Raw genomic sequence first — 17,317 nt, 5'->3', positions numbered from 1 at the left:
AGCTGCAAGCTTCACTCCCGTTCCCTGAGAGCTTTAGGCACAGGAAACCAGGAAAGTGGAATTTAGGGGTCTGTGCACTGTAATGCTTGGGAGCGTGGGGGGGGGGGGCTTCTGGATCTTGACTCTGTCACTTTCTCTCATTATTTATGTATTGCAGCTTCACTTAGGGAATAATCCCCAGTAACTATTATTATTTTTTTGTTTATTTAGGGCATTTGTACCCTGTTCTTCAGGCAAAAAGGTTCCTAGAAAGATGTATAGTCAAAAGAAGACAGTCCCTACCCATAGGTTTATAATCTGAAGAAGGAAAAAAAGTCTAACGCATGTCAAAATGAAAAAATGTATGTCAAAATAACTATTTAAACTGTGAACTATAACAACAACAAAAAATCACATGTTCAAATCCTGTGTGTGTGTTTATGTGTGTGGTTATCCCACTTCCCCCAATAATAATCAAATCAAATCATGAGAAAATAACTGTTTGGTCATGCACATTTCATACAAAGTTGTATTTCTATTTATCCCTCAAGCTTCTATTCCAGGGGCACAGGTGCTCCATAAAAAAATAGAAATGAAAGAGACGCAAAGGTCCACCCAGCCCAGCATCCCAGCTCCCAGCTCCCAGCCAGTCAAATGTTTCCAGTCAGGCCATCCTCTGCTTTTTAAAAAGCCATCTAAATCTGGGACTGTGTGGTCCCATTTTATAGCACTGAATTCCATAGCGCAATTTTGTATTCTGTGAAGAAGTATTTTCTCCCTGTTGGATCTAGGATTTATCTAATTAAGAAAGGAGGCATAAAATCCCACCCTGTTGCATTGGATGAGACCTTGATCTATTTCATATTATTGACGGGGAGATAATAATTTATTGGTCCACTTTCTCTGCCCTATGCATGTTACTATAGACCTCTATTCTCTCCCCATTTAGTGATCCTTTTTTCCTAAACCATGGGTTACTTAACTTTTTGAGCTAGTGGGCACACTGGAATTTTGAGGAAGTGCTATAGGCACCAGTTGCAAAATGGCTGCTGTGTGTGTGAGAGAGGGGGGGGGGAGAGACGTAACACAAAATGGATGCCATTGGGGCACAGAGAAGAGGCTGAGCCAGAGTGAACAGGAACAGAGCAGAAAGAGCGAACAACATCTCACTGTGGATATCTGAGGGGATTTTTACTGAGACTTTTTGTGGGTGCCACAAGAGGCAGTAGCTGCACACTGGTGCCCACGGGTACTATGTTGGCAAACCTGTCTAAATTAACTAGATTGAGCACATTGGGTTGGGATTTGTTAGGTTAGTATCTTCTGCCTTCAACTGCATAATAACATAAGGGTGCTGGCACAGAACGGCAACTGAGTCCACTGGAGAAATGAATTCTTACCCTGCCTGCCTGCACATACCAACTGTAAGGGCAGGAATCAGTTTGTTGGCATTGTGAGACACCTGCCAACATCCATACTCTGCTGATCGTTAAGGTCTTTGGCCCTGCTGCCATGGCTGCCTGCTTACCCACTCTAACCATCTGACCCAGAGGGAGAATGCTCGTGGGTGCAGTTAGGTATCAGGCCCTCAACTTAGTGGTCTAATGCCACAGGGGCAGGAATGCTTCTGAATACCAGTTACTGAAAACAACAGGAGGGGAGTGTATTCTTGTGCTTAGGTCCTGTTTGTGGGCTTCCCCTTGAGGAATCTAGCTGGACACTGAGAGAACAGATCCTGGACCGGAAGGGCCATTGATCTGATCCAGCAACCAGGGTCTGCTTACGTTCTTATACCCAAATTGTATTATTTCAGTTGTGAAACATACAATTAACATTTGCCATCACCATCATCATCATCATATCCTGAACATGTCCAGTTTCACATTTTGAATTCACTTTAAATCAGAACACATGATTACAGAAATGAAATGAGTTTTGCTTCTGCTGCTAAATGCAGTGTTCCTTTGCAGCTGCATATCTACCGTATTTTTCGCTCTATAAGACGCACCAGACCACAAGACGCACCTAGTTTTTGGAGGAGGAAAACAAGAAAAACAATATCCTGAATCTCAGAAGCCAGAACAGCAAGAGGGATCATCCGCTGCACAGAGAAAGCAGCAATCCCTCTTACTGTTCTGGCTTCTGGGATAGCTGCGCATCCTGCATTCGCTCCATAAGACGCACACACATCCCCCCTTACTTTTTAGGAGGGAAAAAGTGAGTCTTATAGACCAAAAAAAACCGGTACATGCCTTGTGGTTGATCCATATACAACACCAGATGTGAGATGGAGACATAGGTTGTGGGGGTGGGGTGGGTGGAATCTGTGCTGGACATAATTAGGTCCATAGGCCAGAGGTTCCCCACCAGTGCACTAAAGGATGAGCCTGCACAGATCACCAGATCGCACAGCACTGCATTTATATCCCATCTTTTCTTCAAGGAGCTAAAGGGGTGTGCAGGTTTCTCCTCGTTCTCATTTAATCCCCACAACAGCCCTGCAAGGCAGGTGAGGCTGAGAGGCAGTGATTGGCACAAGGTCACCCAGGGAGCTTCATAGCTGAGGGAGGATTTGAATCCTGGTCTCCCAGGTTGAAGCACAGCACTGTAACTGCTATATGACATGGACTACACTGGAATTTGGCTGGCAGGGTTTGGCTGGAGCGGGGAAGCCTTTGAGGGGAGGATATTTGACTGCTGGTTTGATTTGATTTATTGTATTTCTATGCCACTTTTCATTCAAATGAATCTGAAAGGAGCTTACAAACAATAAATAACAATAATAGAACATCACAAATACAGCATAAGTCCTATACAATAATTAACAAATCGTTAATAAAACAGTTGCAATCTATAAAATACTGCACTATTAACAAAACAGCGACTAAAAATGAGCTAAACATCACAATTACAACAAAAGGCATATTATATGACTGAGAAATCAATGTGGCATTTGTAATCTATAAAACAATAGGTTGGATGGGCAGGGGTGGATGGAAGGGAAGTGAGAAGGGGCTAGGAGGAAACAGGGAAGATAGGCAGGATACTCACTTGGGCTCTTTTCTTCTGCAAGGTCACAAGTGCAGAGGAGCTCACAATCGATGGAGATGGGCTTCTGCTTAATCCAGAACTTAGTGCTGGCTTTCTGATTTGTTACAGGATCCACCTCCACCTTGTCTCCCGAAATGCCTGGGTGCCCAGAGACAAAAACAAGCGAGCAGGTTTTTGAGCGAGCAGGTTTAACATTCCCTGCCCCCATGTTTGTGTGTGGCCTTCCTGGTGTTTGCTGGTTTCAATCTGCCTTACGTTAACTCAGACCACTGGTGTACCTACTAGCTCAGTATTGTCTACACTGACTGGAAGCAGCTCTCCAGGGTGCCTGGCAGGGGACATTCCCAGTCCTACCTGGAGGCAACGGGGGCTGAAGCTGGGGCTCTCTGCATGCAAAGCAGCAGTTCTACCACCAAGCTATGACCTTTCCCTATGTATGTTCAGGTGCACTGTTATTTGTGGGTTGGCTTTCGTTTTGCTCTTTATCCACTATGCTGCATATTTGCTTTCACATGTTGGGTTAATCTACCATTCTCGCCAGCTTGGCTATTGTTGAAACTGGAGTTCCGATGTTATGAAATATTGATCTGCACTTTTTATTTCTGCACTTCACCCAGAGAGAAGAGGACATCTTGGAAGGAAGCCCGAAACTCTTAACTATATATCTATAATATAATAAAACATATTAATAACAATATAATATAATATAATATAATATAATATAATATAATATAATATAATATAATATAATATAATATAAATATGCTGCCTCCTGAACAAAGTCTCCAGTCTGGCATGTTGAGTAGTAATACAGTCACTGTATTTTCACCCCTTTGAATTTCATTGGTGAATGAACAAAGAAAGAAAGAAAGAAAGAAAGAAAGAAAGAAAGAAAGAAAGAAAGAAAGAAAGAAAAGGAAGCAAATCTTAACAGCCACTGCTTCCTCCAGTATGCCAGAGGAGCTAACTAAGAAGTTAATCTACCCTGGGAGAGGCTCGGTAATTTATAACAGATTCTATTATGGGTTTCCCCATCCCTCCTCTCCTCGAAAGCAACAACCTTGCTGTGCGGAGCAAGAATGGACAGCATCTCATTGCTTAACTTACAATTACAAGGTTTCTCCTCTGACATGAGTGACCAAACCTCTCTATATACTTTTTCATAGTGGCAGCTGTGCGGGGAAGACTTAAAAGTAATTACATTTTTAGGTCATGAGTTATAGGTCAAGGTCACGCTGAAATAGGCAAAAGGAATAAAGAGTATTTAAAAACAACATGCAGGGGAAGCTGTTTCTTTGTCTAAAGGGGGCGGGGGAGTGAAAAAGCAGAGAGGTTCTTTCCCCAGCTCTCTCTCAGATTTTTAAAAAAAATTATATGAGATTATTCTGAGATCATTTTTAAAGGAAGGAAGGGAGAAGAAAGGGAGGTCTAAGAAATACAAATCCTCTCCTTCTGCCCCCTCCCAAATCACAATCTCTGGAAAATATAACCCCAAACAGCACAAAAGATATAGCAAAATTATCAAGGGGCTTGAGGCAAAACTAATGTGTTTTGCTGCAAGAGCCTAACCTGCCTCTTCATACAAAAACACACAGCCGTTTCCTAGCCCCGATCCATAGCTTCTTCATGCACACAGAGAACTCTTGCTAAGCAAGGACGTGTCCCCATTGCATCTATAAACAAAACTAAAAATGGAGGATACGGTGAATGTCAAAACCCCTCAACACGATTCCACAGTTCACTAATGCACTGGAAAGAAAAGCATTCATTCCCTCAACTTCTAGTATTTTACATGTCTACTGAAGAAGCAAGCACCGTTAAGTTCAATTAGACTTTGGCAAACCTTCCTAAATTTGCACTTTCCAAAACAATGCACAAACCCGAAGACAGAAGTCCTTTGAAATTTACACTTCTCTGAATTTCGCAGTGCAGTTCGCTGGCCAAATAATATATACGAAAGAGCATGTGCTTCAGGAAGGTGTGCGTATAAATGCATTATATCAAGGGAAATTGTTTTGCAAAAAGTTTGCATTACATGCAAATGTGTGCATTGATAGGGGGAATTCACACTAAAATGCTGACCCCAGTGAGTTTTATTTTTTACTGTTGATAAGGAGGGCATAACAGAAGCCTTCACCACTGGTCAACAGCATTAAGTTTATGACCATGATTGGTAAGCTAGCATTCACATTTGTTGACACCAAATCTTGTGTAATCAGTTCAGTATCAGTTCAGTAACACTGCCAGCATTTTAATTTCACTTCAGTGCTCATTTGTATGAGCTTTTAACATGGATAAAATAGGAAACTGCCTTAGACAATTGGTCCATCTAACTCACTATTGCTTACAGTGACTCTCAGAGGCTTTCAAGGGTTTCAGGCACAGACCCCCTGGCAGACCCACCTGGAATTGCTGGGGATTGAACCTGGGACATTCTGCAGGGAAAGTAGGTGCTCTACCACAGAGCATTTCTTATAAAAATTAACGTACGATTCTAGCACTCATGATTCTAAATAAAGGGCTGATTAAAATAAGAACACAGGAAGCTGTTGTAGAATAAGCCAGGCCACTGGTCCATGTAGCTCAGCACTGGCTACACTGACTGGCAGTGGCTCTCCAGTGGCGATTCAGGCAGGGGTCTTTCCCAGCCCTACTTGGAGATGATGGGGATTGAACCTGGGCCTTCTGTAAGCAAAGCAGATGTTCTACCACTGAGTCCCAGCCCTTCCTCATAGGAGTTGCGGGAGCTAGTGCATCAGGGCCTTCAAAGCTCCCTCTTTCTAGTGCCCTTCTGGCTCCTATTTCATCCTCTCACAATAAGCAGACAGGAACCTTGTGCAGTGACTTTATGAAGTCTGCTGTGCAAGCCCTGGCATGGCAATGGGACTGGGTACATGGCACACACAGTTGTTTTCAGGTGCCTGGGGGGGAATCCAACTTCTAGGTTAGGTTATTGCAATGTGTGGGGCTGCCTATGAAGACAGTTTAGAACTTCAGGTGGTGCACAATTGGGTGGCCAGGTTGCTCATTGGGGCAAGATGGTTTGAGCATATTACCCCAGTCCTGGCCTCACTGCACTGGCTGCTAATTAGTTTCTGGGCCCAATTCAAAGTGCTGGTTTTGACCTATAAAGCCTTAAACGGCTCAGGACTGCAATACCTCAAGGACCGCCTCTTCCCACATGAACTGACCCAGATCATCATCTGAGGCCCTTCTTCATGTGCCTCTTCTGCAAGAGGCCTGGAGGGTGGCAACACAAGAACAGGCCTTTTCTGCAGTGGCTCCCTGTTTGTGGAATGCTCTCCCAGGGTGGCTTGTCTGGTGTCTTTGTTACATATATTTAGGTAGCAGGTGAAAACATTTCTCTATAACCAGGCCTTTTTCTGATTAAACATTCTATGGGCTTTTAAATGTGTTTGTGGGAGCAGCATAATTGGTTTATTTTTGTTTTATTATGTATTTTGTGTTCTCATTTTGTGTTTATTTTTATGTTGTGAACTCCCCCATGATATTCAGATGAAAGGCAGCATACAAATTTAATAGATAATAATGATAATGATAATTTGCTGTCTCTCTTTTTCTCCTACAGTTCCACCCTCCTAACACTGAATAATGTGTGATTTCCTGAGCAAGCAGAGAACTTCCTATTATTCATTGAAAGTGCTGTTTGTTTACTACTTAATGATCAGCACACACTCATGAACTTGGGAAACAGAAGGAATTACCAAAGAACCCATTAAAAAGGGGTGAGTTTATCATAATTCTCCTCTTCACACATATTATATGTCCTTTCACTCTATGGCAAGTTGGTCCTTTCATCTGTTTCAGATGAATGTCTTAAGAACAGTGGGAACTCACCGGAACTCAGTTTTGGCACCTCTCAGGTGGGTTCCATTGCCATTAGAAGAGAACAATTGAGGCATTCGTGGTGGGTTTCGGTACCTCTTTTTCTAGAAAAATAGCACTGCTTAAGAATGAGTTCTATGGGACATGGGTGGCGCTGTGGTCTAAACCACTGAGCCTTGGGCTTGCCGATCAGAAGGTCGGCGGTTCGAATCCCTGTGATGGGGTGAGCTCCCGTTGCTCGGTCCCTGCTCCTGCCAACCTAGCAGTTCGAAAGCACGTCAAAGTGCAAGTAGATAAATAGGTACCACTCCAGCGGGAAGGTAAAAGGCGTTTCCATGCGCTGCTCTGGTTCAACAGAAGCGGCTTAGTCATGCTGGCCACATGACCCAGAAAAACTGTCTGCGGACAAACATTGGCTCCCTCGGCCAGTAAAGCGAGATGAGCACCACAACCCCAGAGCCAGGGGTCCTTTACCTTTTTTAAATAATGAGTTCTAGATGTGCAAACTCTCTCCTGGAGTCAGTTCCCATGAAAAAAAAAAAAGCAGTACCTATTTAGGATCCACAGACAATCTGTTCTTTGGGTATGACAACTTCCTCCAGAGATTTTCAAAACACACCTTCACTCAGCCCTTTGAAGTCTTCCAGCACTAGGAATACTGATGTTATCTACTCTTTATGGCTGCCTTGCAGAGGGGCTCACCCCAGGACAAGGCAGCTTTGTTGTCTCAGCACCATGGAGAGTTCCTAGTGAGCAATTTGCCCTGGCAAGGTTGGAAGTGTACCGGGCCCTTGGAGCCTCTCTGGCCAGTCCACTTTCCCTTGGCTCCTCCCCCTTTGCTGGGGGACTGTCGACTCTGTGACTTCTTGGTCACAGACTGATCTGGTGTTTTCATAAAGTTGTGGTTGGTTGTCTGATGCATGCAAAGTTATCTGCTAAGTACGGCAAAGGTTCCTTTTAACTGTACAGCTGTGAATTTACAAGCAGGTTCTGCTATTTAAATGCTTGTTATGGGAATATTCACATATCCAAACACAATTAGTACCCAAGCTTGCTATGAACACCACAGATTCGAATATCCAGGTAGCCAGACCTGTTTGCAATACTGTAAGCAAATAAGCAATCTTAAACTGGAGGAAAACACTAAACCCGGAAGTGACCCAAAAAGTCACAAAAAGGGATGGTTCAGAGCGAGGGCAGAACTGGGCGTTTGCGGGCTTTGTCAGTGATGTTTCAAATCTACTGTATTTTTCTGTGTATAAGACGCACCCATGTATAAGACGCCCCCTACTTTTGGGGACCCCAAATTTAGAAAATGGGCATATTCACTATCCGTGTATAAGACACTCCCAGATTGTTAACCTTATTTTAAAGTAAAAAAACCTAGTCTTATACACGGAAAAGCACGGTACGTGATTTCACTTAAACGCGCGGTGCCTTGGAATGTAACTCCCAGCATAAATTGGGATTTGCCTGTACCAAACAAGATGCACCAGCAGATTCTATGTGTCTTAAGGGCCCATTGGCAGACTCTCAATGTCTATGGTTTGTATCCAAATCTAGGATTGGTCTTGGACTGTGATTGGCATGTGTACAGGTATCCATCAGAGATGAGGATAGGATTAAAAAAAAAACAACCCCACAGAGGCTTAGCCTTGGGGGCCAAGATTCTTATTTTTTTCACTATCAAATGCTGAGGCTACCAGAACAACACCAGGTTTACACCCATGAAATTAATGGACCTGAGTAACTCAGGTTCCTTAATGCCAATGGCTCTGCTCTGAGTAGAAACAAATAGGAGATGGCTAAACATCCCAAGGCGGACTTTCTCTGCTCTTGGTTTTGGGGGGGGGGAGCATTCCTTCGACCTGTCTGCAAAGAGACCCTGCTGCCCTATACCACAAATGGGTTTTGCAACCTACTCACCAGGTGGGCACCATTACAGGGATGGAGCAAGGTGGCAGCCACCATTGCCTTTTAGCCGCTCCCTCTGCTGCACCTACCCAGCTCATAACAAGCTGGCATGAAAGAGAAACCGGAGGCAGGAGGAACAGGTGACCTCCACGCGTGTTGTGTTAACCTTAGCTCCTGCGGGCGGCCAAATGTAGCGTAACCCTCATTTGGAACCTGACCACTGCAGCCGAGCTGGGAGCAGCCCCGCCAGCAAAGGCACTGCGCATTTCAATTAATCAAGTGGTGCAATTTGTCACCTGAGCACCCACCCCTCCCATCCCAGATCCCATATTTCAATTACGCACGGTGTCAAGAGCCCAAAAGGATGCCGGTAGTGTGTGAACTAATAAGGGGGAGAGAGAGGAGACGCTGGATTCTCTATCAGGAGAGAAGCTTCCTTATTAGAGCATTTCACTCTTGGCAGACTGAGCATCAATTGTCCAATAAATAAATAAATAAACAAACAAATAAACAAATCTACATATCTCCCCTGTGGAAATATTACTAGCAGCTGTTGGCTTGACGTTAAAAACTTCTTCCTATTTTTTGCCCAGCTGTGGCGCGGAATGAAAAGGCACAGCTACTTTATAATGGAAACAAACCACAATACTTTTTCTCTCATACATCCTCTTTCTTCAATAGATTAAAAAACAAATACGAATAGTCCCTGTGGGCCTTCTCTTCCCTTTATTAAAAACAACATAAAAGGCAAACAGCAAAAAAACCCCCACAAAAAAACATTTCATTCAGTGCCACTCCAAGAATTCGCACAGAGTGGAGTCAATATTGTTAATGCACCCATGTTAATTTGATAGGATTTGTCAGGTAACTCCACTGGAAAATTATATAAAACTGTTCCAGATGAACAGATGATAGTGACATGAATTAAAGTGATAGAACAATAGTGGAATATAAACCAGAAATGACACCCAAAGTGGCTGTTGATTTATTGCCATCCTGAGTCTGGTTCTGGGTTTCCATGTATATTAGCACTACAAATCTGGGTCCATTTAGCCGAGAGATGCTCATACATACATCACCGACTCCTGCTCCAAGCCAAGGTCACTTCTGGTTGCATCAATCTTTTCCTACGGAGGCTACTTCACACACACACACACACACACACACACACACACACACACGAATGAAGGCAGAGACTGCAGAGCCACCTCAGATGTAGCAAACTCCCCTCTCTCGCCCCATTTCATCTTTCCTTTATCATGTAAAATGCACTTTAAACTTCCTATTATTTTTATCTGCAAATTGTTGCTGTATACCCCCATCTATTATAACCGTTATCGTCGCATCGCTCGCACCTCCTCGCTCAGGCATGGATCTGCAGGACCACGCATCCTTTGTCAATTCCATTCCCACCCCCTCTTTCTCTCCCCCTGCATCATTTATTGCCACCCCCCACCCTTTTGGGGGGCATTTCCACAATGCCGAACACCCCTGTATTGTTTCATCAATCCTGTAGCATTTGGGGGGATTTGGCTGGGTTTGCACTATGCCGAAACCTCTGTAGCATTTTTCTTATGACTGGCCCTAACCAAACAACAAACAAAATAGCAGCCTCATACCAAATAAGAGGGTTGGTCCATCTAGTTCTGTTCTGTCTAACCTCACTGGCAAAGGCTCTCTAGGATCTCAGGCGGGAGACATTCCCAGCCCTACCTGGAGTTGATGGAAATTGCACTGAGGACCCTCTGCATGCAAAGCAGGTTTTCTGCCCCAAATATTACAATCATTGTAGTTCAGTTGAATGAGCCAATGAGATCTGGGATAAGTTGCACATGAACAGAGGCTCATGCTGTAAACGGTTCATGGAAAGCAGGTGCTCTACCACTGAGCAATGTTAGTTCCTGTAAAAATGGAGTAAGATTCTAGTCCTCAGGATTATAAACAAAGGGCTGATTCAAATAAGAACGCAAGAAGCAATATCTGGGATACAGCAATGTCTGAGTGTCTCACCAGACACAGGAGGGCAATTAAAGGCATAACGAATAGACACCTTCCAAGAAACATGGACCCCTTTCTTTAACTATGTTAATGACCAAAATCAAGTCCTTATTATACCTGCTCCATTTTCTCAGTGGAGAGGTTATGTTAAGTAATAGGTTTGAACACTGAATGTGTGAATTAATGTCTAAAGTCAATGGACAGAACAAACACTACTAGATGTAATGCTGGTTATTGTTATTGTATTTGTTTAAAAACCAATCAAAATTGTTTTTACGGTTTTGTTTGTTTTTATATATATATAAAAAGGGTTTAGGAAGCTGCCTTACAGGGGGAAGATATGCACGCAAGCTGAGAAGGAATATGGGGCTCCAGTTTGGGAATTCCAATCTGAGACTACCCATGGTGAAAACTGAAGAAACTTCTAGCCCCTTGCAGTTTATAGTATCCTGAAGAAAGCTCTGGGCTGGCTGGAAAACTGATCGGTAAACGTTTGTTGAATGCACCCTGTTGTTGTTGTTACAACAACGACTACTCTTTTGCCTTCTGCGAATATGTCTCAAGGCAATGCAACAAAGAGAGTCAAAAACAACATGGAAAATAAAAGCAGGGTATTTATTTATTTTTGTAACCAAACCTGAGGGGTTGTATCCAACCTCCTGAAGTTAATGAGCCTGAGTAGGTCAAGCCCATTAACTTCATTGTGTTTACTATGAGATAGAACTGGCATTGGCTGCAACCCAGCATAGAGAAGATGCCTGTGGCAGAGACCTGTTTGTCCACCTAGGAAAACTTGTTGGAACAAAAATGTCTTCTGTTGTTTCCCCTTTATGCTGCGAATGGTGTGTGTGTGTGTGTTGCATGCCTAGATCCCCCTCCAATTCCAATAACCTAAAAAACCATACCATAACAACCGCACCAGTTTCCATCCAGTGTGGCCATCTGCTTCTATGCTGATTGGCAGGCAGAGTGCAGAGGAGATGGCCAGCTCTCTGCTCTCACGACGCATGCAGGGGTTGTGTACAGGGGAGCAGTAATCTCTAGGCAGCCGCCGCCAATTGAATATATTTCACAAAACCAGATTAAATTAAAATTATGAGGTTAAATCTTATTTACTGCATTTGCATCACACCTTTTTTCTCCCAGGAGCTCAAGGTGCCATGAATGCTTTTCCCCACTTGCCATTTTATCCTGATAGGAACCCTGTGAGGTAGGTTAGGCTGAGAGGCAGTGATCAATCCAAGGCCACCCTCAGTGAGTTTCATGGCCATGTGGGGATTTGAACCCTGGTGTCCCCGGTCCTGGTCTGAAACTCTAGCCACCACACTGGTTTTAAAATACACAAGGGATTTACGAATCTGCGTGTAGGGGGGTGGAGAGAAAACATGTGATGGTCACACCAGGACTCTAGGCAAAGTTTGTCCCTTCATTCCAAAAGACACAAAAGCCATTTGTTTTCCCAGTAACAGCCTCTCTGCGTTCACCATTTATCTTTAGTGATCTGTCATGACCTTTTCAAGCTCTTATTTCTGACAGCTTCCAGATACAAGTGAGTCAAACTTCCCTGGAAGGAAACTATCACTCCTAGATAGTTTGCTCAAGAGCAGAAAACACAGGTCAGTCAGCACCAGCATATAAATCCTTCCTTAACAAGACAGTGCAATAAACACATGCGCGCGCACCAAAAGCAAAAACAAAAAGCAGAAAAGATGTGTGTGTGGGGGGGAGCCTCAGAGTGGATGTAACTTTCCGGGAAATAAAACATCTTATTGCCTGGCTCTTGTACACAAACGCACATGTGCTTGAGACCTGAAGGCTGCAAAAGGCCAATGGTTAAGCTCTCACCAGGGCTGGGTGCACACTGGGCTTAAAAAGAAGAAGCTCAAATAACTCAAAATTCTGCACTGAGAAATTCTGCAATCTAACTTAATGCAAATTATTTGGATTGAAATTACAATCAGACTGCTTGTGTTTTTCCCATTGCGTTTTCAACACAAAATTTCACCCAGAGAACCAGGACTCCTGAAAATTCAGTCCAGCCTTTTCCTTTGCACCCTCCCATTCTACCCCTCTCCCCCATCTAAGGTCAGAGTTAAGCATGGAAGGGAAATGAGAGAAGGGAATACCATCCTAGTACCATTTGGGTGTAGGGACTACACCAGGGGTTGCCAATGTGGTGCCCTCCAGTGGACATCTTGTGAAGCTGAATGCTGGAAGATTCAGGACAGATAAAAGTACTTCACACAGCACATAGCGAAACTATGGGAACCCACTCTCACAGGAGGCAGTGATGGTCACCAATCTGAATGGCTTTAAAAGAAGACTGGAAAAATTCATGGAGGAGAGGACTATCAATGGCTATGAGCCATGATGGCTATGCTCTGTATCAACTGTTGGAGGCAATAATGCTTCTCAATATTAGCTGCTGGAAACTGCTGGAGGGGAGAGTGCTCTTGTGCTTGAATCCTGGCCACTGTGAAAACAGGATGCTAGACTAGATGGGCCACTGGCCTGATCCAGCAGGCTCTTCTTACGTTCGTAGGTGTTGTTAGACTACAACTCCCATCATTCCTCACCAGCAGTCATGCTGGCTGCGGCTGATGAGAGCTGCAGTCTAACATTTGGATGGCACCATATTAGCTATCCCTGGATTACACAATAGCAGGTATTGTCAGGATGCTGTCAGTGGCTCCCAGCTGGTTGCCCAGGAAAGTATAAGGACAAGGGAAGGTTTATTACTGTCCTTTTTTAATTCAATATTTACAGAGAGAGGCTACAGAACCCAGCCTCTTGGATAATGGCATTGTCCTGAGTGAATATCCACCCCGTCTCTCCCATTTCCTCATTCGTCAATCTCATCGTCTCTCCTATGGATGCTGCTACGGGCCCTCTGTCTTTGAGCTCTTTGCTCTCCTACTTTCAAGGCTCACTGGGTTCTGGAAGATGGAGGGTCTGTAATGCTTTCTAAAGACACCATGTTTGTCAGTTGTCGCCCCGCTCCCTCCTCCTCCTCCTCTTCCATTATTTCCCAACTTTCCCCCTCATCTGCCTCTGAGCTGTGATCTCCTGCAACCCACTTGTTAATCTATACTGTCTTCCTCTTCCTCCTCCCTGGAAGAGTCAGAAAGGGGAGGAGGAGGTGGTCTCCACCATTCCTCCTCTGTCCAGTCCCTGACTGGTATATTGTAAATGTCAGTGAAGAAAAAACTAGGAATCAAAGATGGTAGGTAAATGATCACATGTATGGGGTTGTTGTTTTTTGTTAGCATTGAGTGGGGCAAACCAATTTACCTAACTGAACGTCTGTGGTGAACCGAAGCCTGTGGATCATGCTGACTTTGAAAGACTTGTAATGGTGGCTGCTTAACATATCCTGGACAGTTGCAATGTCGATCTGTGGGTCCTCTTCGGAGATCTCTTCGCCTCTTGAACCTACACCAAAAGAAAAAAGAAAAGAAAAGAAAGGTCAAAAACATAAGAGGGCCTGTTCTGTTGACATACCACTGCAAGGTAAAAGGATTCCGTGCAAAAGTCATTGACAGAACTGCAAAGCAGGTGAGCAAATAAATGCACTTTTGGGTCAAAACTAGAATTTTTAAAAATGCAGGTTCTGTACCTGGATGAATGAAAAGTTATGCTAGTCAATCAAACTTATTGAGTCAGTGTTAGCCATTTGTTCTGTACTTCATTATTAGTTTTTTTGTTTTTTGTTTATTTTATTGTACATTGCCTTGACGTTTTTGTGACTTAGTGGTTTATAAATATTCTTATAAATAAATAAGCACAAATATCTTGTCTGTTGTATTTGGTTACAGGAAAGGCAGAGGTGGGGCTCCAAGGCCTCTCCCCACTGGCTCTGCTAATAAACCAGCTTCATCAGGCAAAAGTAGATAGCGAGATTAAGATGATGACAAATAATTTAATTTATATATCTCCCCTCTTTCTGAAGGAAAGGGACTGCAAGGCTTTCCCATCAACTCAGCTGAGAGACCAATAACCTTTGGATCCTCTTCGAGAGGTGCGGAGAGTTGTTAGCAGATCCCTATTTCCTTCTTAGAGCTACAGTGTCCAGGGTTCTCCAGGAATAATAATAATAATAATAATATATTATTTAGACCCCACCCACCTGGCTGTGTTTTCCCAGCCACTCTGGGCAGTTTCCAACCAAATATTAAAAACAATACAGCATCAGACATTAAAAACCACCCTAAAAGTAAAATAGTTGCTCATTGTCTTATTGCCTTGACATCTGCTGGGAGGGTGTTCCACAGGGCAGGCACCACTACCAAGAAGGCCCTCTGCCTGGTTCCCTGCAACCTTACTTCTCGCAGCGAGGGAACTGCCAGAAGGCCCTCGGAGCTGGACCTCAGTGTCCGGGCTGGATGATGGGGGTGGAGACACTCCTTCAGGCATACAGGACCAAGGCCGTTTAGAGCTTTAAAGGTCAGCACCAACACTTTGAATTGTGCTCGGAAACGTACTGGGAGCCAATGAAGATCTTTCAAGACCGGTGTTATATGGTCTCGGCGGCCGCTCCCAGTCACCAGTCTAGCTGCCGCATTCTGGATTAGTTGTAGTTTCCAAGTCACCTTCAAAGGTAGCCCCCCACAGAGCGCATTGCAGTAGTCCAAGCGGGAGATAACTAGAGCATGCACCACTCTGGCAAGACGGTCTGCGGGCAGGTAGGGTCTCAGGTACTGATTGTTTAACTAGTCTGGGAACTGTAGCTCTGGGAGGGGAATAAGGGAATCCTAACGGCTCTCAGAACCCTTAACAAACTCCAGCTCCCAAGTTGCTTTGGCGGAAGCCATAACTGTGTAAAGTAGTATCATAGTGCCTTAAATGTATGGTGTGGATATGGCCAGGGAATGTTGGCAGGGTTCTCCTCTACACCATCACAGAGATCACAACCTTTGTGGGGCTTGTGGGTTCATTGGCAAACCAGAGAAACTGTTGTGGACGACAAACAAACATAAATACAGTCATACCTCGGGTTACAGACGCTTCAGGTTGCATGTTTTTGGGTTGTGCACCGCGCAGAACCCAGAAGTACCGGAACGGGTTACTTACAGGTTTTGGCGCTCGCACATGTGCAGAAGTGCTAAATTGTGTTTTGCGCATGCGCAGAAGCGCCAAATCACAACCCGCGAGTGCTCAGACATGGTGCTGCGGGTTGCGAATGCTGCAGGTTGCGAATGTGCCTCCCACATGTATCACGTTTGCAACCCGAGTGTCCACTGTACTATTAACTCAACACACAACCTGTTTTATTGGTTACAATACAATGCTTCTTTTCTTTTTAGGTCTTATTTCAATGGGGGAAGTGGGGGGAGGAGATGCTGTGAGGACTGGAGAAGGTTTTTTGCGGGGGCTGTGTGGGTCCATGAGTACCCCACTGTTGATACTTGGTATAGCTATTTTTGTGTGCTTTTAAACTCCCCACAAAAGGCGTCAGATATCAGTGTTCTCTCTCTCTGTGTCTCTCTCACCCCCCCACCCTCCCCACCTTTTGGCTAAAGTTGCCCAACTTGAGCCTTCAGTTACGAGAAGGTAGTATGTTAAGTCCAGTATGTTTACAGTTCTATGATGGAAACCCCAAATATTATTTGCTTCATATAGCATTCTCTCTGCCATGGCAGAGCTGGCTTCCAAAAATAAAGAAGAAGAAGAAAAAGATAACATCTCATTAAGCCAAAATGACAATTATGAAAAAAGGGTTTTGGGTCCCCCCCCACCCTTATATAAAAAATACTTTACTATGTTGGATTAACACCAATTTAAAAATTACTATAAAGTGACACACAATTTTTTCTCTCCCATAGAGCAATTTTCAAGCCAGCTGCTAATAAAGCATCTTAGCTGTAAATGATAATTCAGATGCTTTTAGATAAAGTGGTGCATGGAAACGGCTGAGGAAATTGATTTAGCTTCTTGCAGAAGATACTGCGAGAGTGACACATTTTGTTTAATACGCCAGCTAATGTAGTCCTAAAAGCCGAAACAACTGCCAGTTTCGCAGCCCTAAATTTTGTCATGAGAGATTAATGAAAACATATATATATATATATATATATATATATATATATATATGAATGAAAGAATTTTTTTTAATAAATGAGAAGATGGGATTTTAGCAGAGAGGCCTGAAAAGTGGCAGTAAAAAGGGGAACATGGCTTGCCAATTTCTGTACATTAATTCTACGCAAGACTTTTACATTGCTGGAAAGGGCTCAGTGTGGTAATAATGCTTCCAGAGCTCTGACCTTCTAATCCCCGGGTGGGCAAACTGATATCCCAAACCACTGAGCTGCTCTGAAGGTGGGAAGGGGCCAGCCTGGTTGCCCTGAAGCATTTTGTGATAGGCTTATACTGGGTTCTCAGAGGTCACATTCATGCGGTACATTTAAAGCACTTTGATACCAGTTTAAAGCCATAACTGCTTAAATTTGTACCATAGTGCTTTAAATACCGTATTTTTTTGCTCTATAAGACTCACTTTTCCCCTCCTAAAAAGTAAGGGGAAATGTGT

General features: G+C 43.8%; 1 protein-coding gene across 14 annotated transcripts in view; it reads right to left on the bottom strand.

Moving 5' to 3' along the window:
- MAPKAP1 (MAPK associated protein 1) overlaps positions 1–17,317 on the bottom strand; it is a 183,723-nt gene that overhangs the window by 31,958 nt on the left and 134,448 nt on the right. For all 14 annotated transcript variants that reach the window (XR_013391389.1, XM_028716055.2, XM_028716050.2 and 11 more), the window contains 2 exons: positions 14,080–14,220; positions 3,031–3,168 (listed from right to left, as the gene is read on the bottom strand). Coding sequence is in view for 13 of the 14 variants with exons in the window: in XM_028716055.2 (XP_028571888.1) it covers positions 3,031–3,168; positions 14,080–14,220 (279 nt within the window). In the remaining variant the exon portion in view is untranslated. The remainder of the gene's footprint in view (positions 1–3,030; positions 3,169–14,079; positions 14,221–17,317) is intronic.

This window comes from Podarcis muralis, chromosome Z (genome assembly GCF_964188315.1).
Source record: "Podarcis muralis chromosome Z, rPodMur119.hap1.1, whole genome shotgun sequence".
In the NCBI taxonomy this organism is placed as follows: Eukaryota; Metazoa; Chordata; class Lepidosauria; order Squamata; family Lacertidae; genus Podarcis; species Podarcis muralis.
This window is presented reverse-complemented; position numbering and strand designations above follow the sequence as displayed.